Here is a 10,765-nt window from a genome sequence, read left to right on the forward strand (position 1 = left end):
GGGGGGGTGGGGGTGGGGTGGTGATGGTAGAAAAATCTCAAAAGAAAACAAAGAGAAAACTCAAAACCTGATCAAGTTCTCAGTATCATGAGAATAAACCAGTTAGATACTCAGCAAGGTAGGCAAACTCAGATGTCTACGTATCCAGCCTTATGAGTCAATGTAAGAAAGGAGTATTAATAATTCTGATGTTTTATAATTAATAAGACATGATATAAAAATGATTCACATGAGACCAGTATGGCAATCAGAAATAAACAATAAAAGTGAAAATAAGTACAAGTTTTAATATCTGCTTGTTACAAAGCTCTCTAAGAGGATACTTTCATCCCTCTGGAGACTGACTAAAAGAACCTTAAAACGTAAAGTCTGTTCTAGAAAGCACATGGACATTGCTTTCTATGTACATCCCCAGCCACACCACTGAAATCGGTGATAAAAGACACATTTGCTCCTCTGAGTACAAAAAACAAGTACAAAAGAACACAACAATTAAAAACCTGCCCAGCTGGCTTGCGTTCCAGCTCGAGCACTATCTGCACCCCTTGGGCAGGGGGCAGCAAACGTGCTGCCTTACTCCAAGTTATACAAGTTATTCTACTGAGCCTGCCTGCACAACCTGGCCTTGAGAGGAACACTGTGTTACTCACTCCCTTGTTTTTGTGGGGAAGAACTGGCAAGTAACTAGCACATTTTTTTTCCCTGCCTTAATCCAAATTACTATAATCAAACCTTGAGGCGATGGAATTTTACTCCAAGATCTGAAAGTTTTAAAGCAAGATACCAAAGGAATGTTTTCCAAGGGTAGTCCTGGTGTATTTGTACAATCAAGACAGGTAGCATTAACCAGGTCTTCACAATGTTTTCCTCCACAGAAATGTGATGTTCTATTTAAACACATCCAAAGCTGACCTGAGAGCACAAAACCTAAAAGAACCAAATTCAACCATGACTTAAGCGTTTTTGAAAAACAAGCGAATAAAAAGCCCACTACCAGAAGCTGTTAATTGTGTTGAGTCCATCTTCCCCTTCTCCTCTCTCACAGGCTTGCATGCCAGCACAACCAGTTCTTTAATGTGACCCCCCTCACCATATTGTCCCCTTAGCCACAAATGCCTTAAAAATTATCTGATGCTATGTCCAAATTCACCATAAATTTCAACACAAGCTATGCATGCCTAGGCAGGCAGCATGCTGAACAAATCTAATCAATGCTAACATTGCATCAAAACTAGCTGGACTATTGCAGTTCAATGCATATTTGTTTGGCCATGAGGGAACAGATGACTGTTAGCACAGTGCAACAACAAAGCAGTAGGCAGAAATATCAGGATATATGTTTTAGAGCATTAGAGCATGTTAAAGAAAATAATGTGTAGTCAGAACATGACACTGATTTTCTTCAATATAGGAAATTTTGCAGTCTTGAGAGATCATTTATATGCTACAGCAAATAGTTTTTATCTTATGCATCATACTTTCATAGGTTATTTTTCTCCCTCTGAGCATCTTACTGCTAACTGCAGCTCTTTAATTATCACACAAAGTTCACTTAAAAAAAGAAATCCCTTTATTCTATGTTTGCCACTCAGTGGTGAGAGTACTCTGAACTCAGTGGTGCTGTAACCCTTTGGCATAACATGGCCTCTTCATCTGAACTGCTCTTCCCTCTCTGCCTCCTTTGAGCTCCTTTAGCTTGTCCTGTTTCATTTTATCATCCCAGGCTGCTAGATGACTGCTGCTCCCATTTCACCAGCCACAGATGCCTCCACCCAGGATGCTCCTGCTCCAGCCTGCCCACCACGCCTCAGAAGCAATGTCATGGGTTTCCACTGTTTGCTGATGGCAATGTGGTACCGCAGCCCCCACTGCCTGCCCGGATCAAGCCCTCTCCCACTCCTGTGCCTTCAGGCTGAGCAGCAGCAAGTGCCACTGTCAGGCGTTGTTCACATTACTGGTTTTAACAGGAGCACACACAGAAATGTCTTTGCCTGCCCATAAACGTTGGTTCCACATTTTAAAATGCTGGTCTCTGCCAGTGGATATAACGTCCTGCCCTGAGGATTCAAAAAGCTTGAACATACATTCTGGCTTCTGGACAGCTGAACCTTTATATTTTATTTCAAAGAAAGGAATATTTTCCTCCTTACTGTTGATAACAGAGCGAATCCTTCACCAGCCACCTCTGGCTTTATGCATCTCATTTAGGTGCTAGTAGTCTTTTCATTGCACTGTTCTGCTTCTCGGGGAGACCCACTCAGACGCTGCCAGAAGATCTGTGTGTGAAAACTGCTCTGAGAAATGGGCCCTGCATATTAAAAGCTCCCATGAAAACAGGTGCTTATTTTTAAGGACTGTGAAAAAAAAAAAATCATAAGCTGGCATCAGCTTTTCAGAGGGTGATTACAAAATGAAAATACATCCTAAACCAGTTAAGGCAAGATGTTAATAACTTATACTAATCCTATATAGTCTTTCTAATGTTTCTTCTAAAAATATGTATATTGTCTATACATATATATACATATGTATACATGTAATTCTCTGATCTGTATTTTTTCTGTTCTGTCACCTGTGATGAAATGTGGGGAATGAGGAAGGAAGCACAATGATAATAGTAGAAATAAACTTTGTTAACTACATTTCAGTGATATTTATTTACAATTTTTATTAGCTGAGCGTAACAAACTGCAGTTTTACCAAAGAATCTATTTTACTCTCTACATTTCCCTGTTTATAAACAAACTGATTTTTTCTTCTGCAGGAAATATTCTTAACTGAAGGCCTGAAACTAAAACCAGAGACATTCTTCACCAGCTAGGGTCATTTCCATATTTCAATAAGAAATTTTGGTCATGGGTGGTAGAGCGAGGGTGGAGGGCAATTTAAAGCAACCCCACAGCTTCTTGATGCAGTTTGCATCATTCCATCATGTAAATTTAGGAACACGAAAACTGCTAAAATTAGTCAGATCAGAGTCCCACCAACTCCCGTATCCTACACCTGAGAATGGCAAGAGATGCTTTTGAGGAAGAACATGGGGAAGACAACAAGTGCATGTTCTCAATCTGTTAACTTCAAGCATATTTGTGATAATTAGTGTGAACACTGTAGCATTCAGTTTCTGTTTAGATCAAAAAATATCTAATCACTCTAAAATGAGGATTATTGCCATGTAATATCTGCTTGCTTTGGTTTAAAATTCCTCTATGGATGGAAGGGGGGTATGCAGAAGGCAGAGCCAGACTCTTTCCAGAGGTACCCAGTGAACAGACGAGAGGCAACAGACTCAAGCTGCAGCAGGCAAAGTTTTCAATGATACTGGTGAAGCACAGAATCTTCATCTACAGACAATTTCAAAATGTGGAAGTTACCCCTACTTGGAGAAGGATATGGGTCTTGACAGCCACCCTTCCAATCTAAAATACTCCATGATGCTGGAAATAAAACCCTCCAAAGCATATAGTTAAAAACCACAGGTCTAAGACATAAGTAAAATGAAGTATTATTTCAGTTATTTGAGGACAGGTGTGTTGTCTCAGCAAACTGAAAATCTTCCTACCTCGCTTCTTTTACTTTCATAAGGAACTGGGGACAGACAACAAAAGCCAAATGAACCTATATGCATGTTTTGCACCCAGATGCTGTAGACTAACTTCAGTAGATAATCTATACAGGGACCATATTTCTTGGACAGGAAGGCTGCAAGAAGTGCCCCACTTCATTTCTAACAGTTTTTCCTTCTGTGGCTTTAAGTCCTGCATGAAAAGACAGATTTCCAGAGGTTTTTAGGCACTTCACACCTATTGATTGCACTGGTGGCAATACATCTACTCTTCCGTGTTGCTGAAAATAGTCCTTGGTGTTTATCTTCACTGTTAGATGCTGTTAGATGCCCAAGTATCATGAAAATCTGGTTTTGGATTATTTTCTGATTAATTTTAGAGAATTTAACTGGATCTCTGATACACTGCTTAGTCCAACGACCTGTGCATTTCAGTCTGACAGATTCCCACTAGATACTCTAAATACTCTGTTTAGAACAAAGCACCTAGCCACCACAGGTAATGGAGATAATGGAGATGACTGGAAAGAGAAGGAAACTGTCAGGTGAGATGTATTCAAGATGACCCATCTCTGCAGTGAAAGGCAAATATTTATTGCCAAATGAAAGCATTTGGCAGTAGCACACCCTCCCTTAACTCTCAAACAGAAAAACAAACTCTCATCCAGGAAGGAGATAATTGCTTTTCTAGTCACCTGGAGGATGAAGCACTTAAGAATTCTTTGTGGATTTAGCATTGCTGAAGGAACAAATAGACCAATGTCCAAGAAACAGTTGAAACTGGCAATTCCATTTATGATTAGCAAGCTACTGCAGTGCTGAAGACTTATTTCAGAGAAAGATTGAAGCAGCATTGGCAAACTAATAAGGAACTGCAATATGGGCATAGAGAGAAATTACAGCAATCAAAAGAGTCCCAGATTTATAAAATGCTAACATAATAGAACGTACTTTGACACATTTGGTGGGAATAGGTGTGTATATTAAAGTTAACTTCTGTAGCTCTCAGAAAACAATTATTTCATGGCAGTGCTCATCTTGGAGGAAGAAACAGTATCTCACACAAAAGCAAGTGCCTTTACTTTGATCTGGAGAAGCATCAAGACAACTTTGATATAGCAGTGAAGGAGCTTTATCATTTCCCTCTATACTGCTGTGTGTAGCACACTGAAAATAAAGATGATGTAGTTGGTTTAATGTGGTCTCTTGTTTTAATTCTGCAGACCACTTTTCAAGACTAAATGAAAGGTAACAAAAGTTTTAGCACATTTTATTAGGAAACATCATCTTCCTCTCACACAATAATCTCCACATAGGGGGTGCATTCGAAGCAAGTTCTACACTGCCTTTGCAACATCAGCTTGGAACAGCAAGAACTACCAGAAAAGAAAATCTCAGCACAAGGCGGCTTCCTTTTCTGAGTTAAGTAGAAAGTACCAGTTTACAAAAAGAGAAGCCCACAAGCTGGTTAAATTCAAATCTGGTTTTACTGTGTCAAGTCAGAAAGGCTCAGCCTCAGGGAGACCCCACAAGTTTTTTCTGCAGAACCCTACCTCTCACCTCAGACAAAACCAAGCCCTTTCCGAACCTTTATTTTTTAAAAAGCATATAAGCAAGCCAGCAAAGTAATATGCACGGAGAATCTCACAAAACAAACAAAAGTAAGTCTAACAAAACACTGTGTGGGTCTCAAGTCATGTTCATAATTATATTTAAGCCCACATCGAGCTTTTTTTCAGTCCACCCAACTCCAGAAAAGCATCGCACTAAAGAGCATCTCTCCAAAGAAAAACAGGTGAAGGGACAATCTGCTCACAACAGCTGTGAGAGTAAGGGAAATACTCTTTTTTTAAGATTTCTCCACAAGAAAAGAGCCCATTGAAAACAAATAGTTACTGTTAATTGCAAGCTTGTATTGGACTTTACAGTAGTTTATTGCTGTTAGCTTTGTTATGATCAAATGGTAAACACTGACCTAATAATGGAGTTGAAAAGAAATTTCACAGCACTTCTACAGTCATTACAGCTGAATACAAAATAATTCTATTGTAAACTGAGCTAATGATGGAGTTGAAAAGCAATTTCACAGAATTTGTACAGTTATTATGACTGAATACAAAATAATTCTATTATAAATGGATTACCTAAGGGTCTTGCAGCACCATCACACTGCTGCCTCATGCAGTGTGGAGGGACGGCAAATACTGCAGATTTTGCAGCCAGTCCTCCAGTACTGGGGACAACCTGCCTTCCCTCATCAGCTGCTTTAGGAGCAACTTACTAGCACTTACCTGCAGCAGTGCCACTCGAGTTTTCCAAAGCACCAGCATTAATCCAGGGGCTCCCTAGTGCTCTTGGTGTCACTGCTAATGCTCATCTTCTGGAGAGTGGTCTACTGCAACGCCAAGTCTTCTGGTCTGCATCCTCCACTAAACTCAGCAGCCTCCTGCAGTGCTCTGTCAGTCTGCACGGCAAACATCAGGAAGGTCTGTCTGCCTGTTTCTTGGGCTTTCTACCAGGGTATGTTTCAACTTTGCAAATGCTGTCAAAGCAGCTGATACCATTCCCTGGGTCTGCTCTCAGCAGGAGAGCCGGTGACTCCAGGCTCGGACCTCACTGCAACAGGCTGCCGCAGAGGCATACATAGTGATCCAGCTGCACAGCAGCCCAACTCCTCATACTGGGATCATGCCATGCATTCTGCATGCGTCACATCACGTGTTGAACTACTGACTACCATCCAGTATCAGGCATTTCTCAATGGGTAGTTACCTACTTGCTAAGAATGCTCTCAAGTACCAGTATCTACCAAAGCTGCACATGAAGTTTGATCAACATCTTTTTCTTTCAGTGTTTCCCAGGGTGACTGGGAAACATGATAGAATTTATAAAAGGTGTCTAGTGGCCATGTTCTTGAGTCCTTCATTAAAGTGCAGGCAGTTTGTTCAAGTAAGCCTGTCAGTGGCCTCTCAGCTGCATTATGAGTAACTCCTTTAATTCACTTGCACCAGAATTCTAAGATTTCCTGCTTTTGGGGGTTCAGAGAGCTTGGCTTGTATTGCAGCTGAAATGAGTTGCAGTTCCATGTTTCTTGTTATGTTTGCATAACTTTGAGAAACTCTTGGGTACACTGATACCAAAGGCTGAATCATCTCATCTAGTAACATTGCTTTGTCATGCTCTGGTGGTTCAGGAATGTTATCAGCCTCATTTAATCACCTGCAATGATATGCAGACACACATTTCTATTCTGGGCCGTGTAGCATGAGCAATGAATTCTGCTTCAAACTCTGCTTGGCTAAGGACTTCTGGATTAAGCAGACCATCTTCAGCAGTCACACTCTCTCTGCAGGCTGGCACCCCAGCACACTGGAAGTACGGGACATCCTGGTGGGGAATAATGTGCAATCTCTGAAGGCAGTCAAACAATATCAAAACAGTTTCAACTTTAAATCCTTTGATCAACTGACTGAGCTATATTTGCACATACGGCTTTTGTACAGCTAAGTGTAGCGCAAGAGAAAGTAATACAGAATGTGAACTAGTTCCAAATTTGGCGAGTATATGACAGGGAACAAAACTTGGACTTCCTAGGGAACTTCAGAGAAAGTTAAACAAAAAAACCCAAAACAACCTACACAGCCACCATAATAAAGATGTGATTAAAAAGCCAAAATCAATTAAAAGTGAAGACCTTCAGCAGTGCCAGAACACACTCAGTGCATTTAAATAACTTGGAGTTATGAGTAACATGCTCAAACTTCTGTTTGCTTGCCACTTATTTATTACTTAAGAAGACTTTATACAGAGCTTGCCCAACTTTTTTTTTTTTTTTTTTTTTTTTTGATTTATTCCAGCACAATGACTTCTTGTAATGAGACAACATCCACAGCTTCCCTCCCAAGCTAAAGTTTCTCCCATACCATTCCCATAACCCTTTTTCTACTACTCTTAAGACTAGAAAAATAAACAAATATTCTTGCTAGACTTCTTTGAATGCCAGGGCTGGACTGGCTAATGAAATTGTCCAGGCAAGTTATCAAAGGTAAGAGGAAACATTCTATTCTAAAATCAGTACAAAGTATTGTAATGGTATAAGGTCAGGTGTACACAGGGACGGGGAGTATGAGGGCACAGGTACACAAATTATTTAGTTTGCTGACCTATCTTAAGTCTTCTGCCCCAAATCCTCAACTAATTTGCAATGCACATGAAAATCCTCTTTTCTTTACAAATGTTTTCAAATAATCCTAGCTAAACTTATAAACAATTGACAAACCTTCCTACAGCAGTTCATTTAGGTCACTTTACATTAATCCGCTCCACAAAAGGATAACAACTCTCAAATCTGCTTTTTCCTTTTTCTTTGAAATTTTCCTACTATAACGACCAGATCGCAATAAGGTTTAATCAACTAGATCTTGATGACGCAACGAGTACCATCATAAGAAATCACCTGCTACATCCTCCCCTGCATAGTCAGTTTTCCCATCAGCCAAAACTCCAAATTCATCCTAAAAATCTAAATGAACCAGCACAGAGAAAATACATTGCCCTTTGGGGAGAGCTGTGTCAGCTGCACAAAAAAAAAAAAAAAAATCCTTTTAAAGGAGAAGCAATTAATTTAAACCATTCCTTAGAAAACAAAGCAGAAGAGAAACGCTCCCTTCCCTTCTCCCTGCCCAGCTCCCACTTTCTGAAGCCTTCCTCCTGGCACGTACTTTTTGGGTTCAGCTGAAAGCATCTCCCTTCTCTCCACACATCTGTTCTGTGCAGGACTGCCGAGCTGCGACTCATCCCGAGGAGCATTTGAAAACCCAGGGTTTAAAAAGCCACTTGCAAGCAAGCCCTCCTCTGCTCCCAGCTTGGCAGCTCCAAGAGCATATCGAACCGCAGCTCTAGCCCCCAGCGAGCCACCGATCCCATTATTCAGCCTGAGTGGCTCCTCCATGACTGTTTTAAGTGCAAAAAGATGACTTTAAAAAAGCCCAAAACCAAATACCCCACAATTTAATTTTTATCTTATTTTTTTTAAAAGGATGGACACCCAGGGGAGCTTATTTCCAGGGCATCCCAGCTAGCTACCTCTGCCCTGGGAGCATCCCGAGCCCCCAAGGGTACCAGCCCCGAGGCTGGGCATCCTCGGGCAGTCAGTGCCGGGGCTCTGCCTTGCTCCGTACCTGCTCCCCGTGGTCCTGGGCGGGCAGTGTGGGCAGCCAGGGATGGAGGGTGGCGTCTGGGATTTCCTTCGCAGCGATTTGCCTGTGGCCTCTTAATGCTTTTGCTGCGAGGAGCCTGGCTCTGCCTTCCCTATAACCCCCCTTTAGGTGGCTGAAAACAGCAGCCGAGCATCCCCCGCTGCCTCCCCCTCCCCGCCTCATCTGGCTGGTCAAACCCGGCTCTGGCTTTCTTCTTGCATGCTCTGCGCTCCATCCCCACGGCCCATGAACCCCTCACGGCTCAGTTAGGGTGGCTTTGCCCTGCTGCACATGTGAGCAGCCACACGCCTTAACCCACAGCCGGATTTCTCCCTGTTCTGTCAAGGAACAGGGACTGGGTATAAAACGTAGCTTCTTCCCAGAGACTCACCCTGGAGTTACCAAAATTTCATCTGCAGCATATGCTTTCACATTCAAGCATCACCTGTTCCAGAGACACTTGAATAACTGCAGAAAATAAAGTGAACACCACCGAATGAGACACAGGAATTTCTTACCTCACAGAGCCTTGCTGGTGTTATGTTTGTAAAGCTGAACTCTTCAGAGGCACTGAAACGTGGTGAAAAGAGCAGGGATCTGATGGCAGGCATGCTCTTCGAGAGACTCTTTTTCTTACACTCTGGCCAGAAAGACATCACAGAAATAGTTGCATTTCTATCCCTATCATTTTTTCTTCATTGCATTGAAAGTATTTTCAACATAACTGGCTTCAGAGTTCCCCTTTTAAAAGACATGAATGGAGAGGATTTGTAAGACTGAGCTGTGTCTGGAGAAAAAAGGCTCGAAGTAGTAGAAATAGAAGTTTTTAAAAGTTATTGAGGGACTTGCTCATCTGGAGGGACTCCTCCATCTGGAGCATAACAGCAGTCAGAGCTTTGCAAGGACAACCTTAAAATTATTTCTGCCTCTCAGATTAGCTCTTTTAATTGATGATTTTAAAGATGATAGAAATACACCCACAGACATAAAACTTACAAGTGTGGTGTACACAAATAAAACCCCACAAATAATCTATAAATGTTGGAGAATACAGCAGAACTTCCTAAACTGGAGGCCTAGATTTCAAAGCAAAGTTTGATTTGGCATTTAATATCCCAAACACATGATGGATATGTTACAATAAAATTAATAATATGCCAGAACAGAAATAATTTTTTAAAAGTGCCTTAATGAAAACACAGTATGCCGTTATGTATTGTACTATAAAAGCCAGGATTATGGTATCATGGTCATACATAAATGTTTAGATACTGGTATTGTATATTGATCTTTATTACTTCATCCTTGGTTTCATTCCTTACTGAACCACCTTATTTCCATTAAATTATTTGACCTGACAGGTTCTAATTCCTTCCTCTGAAGATGCCCAGTAAAACAAAAAATCATATTAACTGCTGTCTCTTACCGTTAGTTGTACCTTGGCATCTCGATGCTTTATTTTTCAGGTCCACCTGTTGACTTGATCTCTGTAAAGTGCCAGTTGCAGATGGGTTTGGAAGCCAACTACAGTTCTTTCTATTGCTTTATACGTTCCAAGCTCAAATCCACCAAATGACACATTAGACATCATAACAGTTACATAGTTATTCTTTTTCTTTGTTCATTGCATCTCTCTTGTTACCTAAATGATGTGATCCATTAGACTGCTTTGGTGCCCTTAAAAATATTATGCCGATGTTCTACATGTATCATGAGGCATAAAGTTTTTGCTTACGACTTTTTCCATAAACATTGGCTTTCAGAGGAAAATTTATACACAATTTCCGAAGTACTATATACTGTCTTTGCAGTTTCAGAACCGGTAGATTCATAAACCGTTGGCTGATAGCATATTTTGTCAGTAATGTGTTTTAAATCTTTTTCAAGGCAACAGAGGCCACATGAGAAATTACCAGCCCTCTAACAACCACACATGGGTTCTCTTTTTTCCTTTACTTACACAAATGTGGAAATGCTGCTCTCTGAAACAATGAGACTCCTG

At 41.0% G+C, this 10,765-nt stretch overlaps 1 protein-coding gene across 7 annotated transcripts in view; it reads right to left on the bottom strand.

Moving 5' to 3' along the window:
• LOC113479736 (melanopsin-like) overlaps window positions 1–8,878 on the bottom strand; it is a 41,236-nt gene extending 32,358 nt beyond the window's left edge. For 2 of the 7 annotated variants that reach the window (XR_003398329.1, XM_026847997.1), the window contains exon 1: window positions 5,857–6,231. Coding sequence is in view for 3 of the 7 variants with exons in the window: in XM_026847997.1 (XP_026703798.1) it covers window positions 5,857–5,895 (39 nt within the window). In the remaining 4 variants the exon portion in view is untranslated. Of the gene's footprint in view, window positions 1–994; window positions 1,071–5,856; window positions 6,232–8,286; window positions 8,443–8,745 lie in introns of those variants that run through there. The other 5 variants (XM_026847999.1, XM_026847998.1, XM_026848001.1 and 2 more) reach the window with 5 other exon arrangements.
• Between the last annotated feature and the right edge of the window lie 1,887 nt (window positions 8,879–10,765).

Source organism: Athene cunicularia, assembly GCF_003259725.1.
Source record: "Athene cunicularia isolate RWA chromosome 4 unlocalized genomic scaffold, athCun1 chr4_part2, whole genome shotgun sequence".
Lineage (NCBI taxonomy): Eukaryota > Metazoa > Chordata > Aves > Strigiformes > Strigidae > Athene > Athene cunicularia.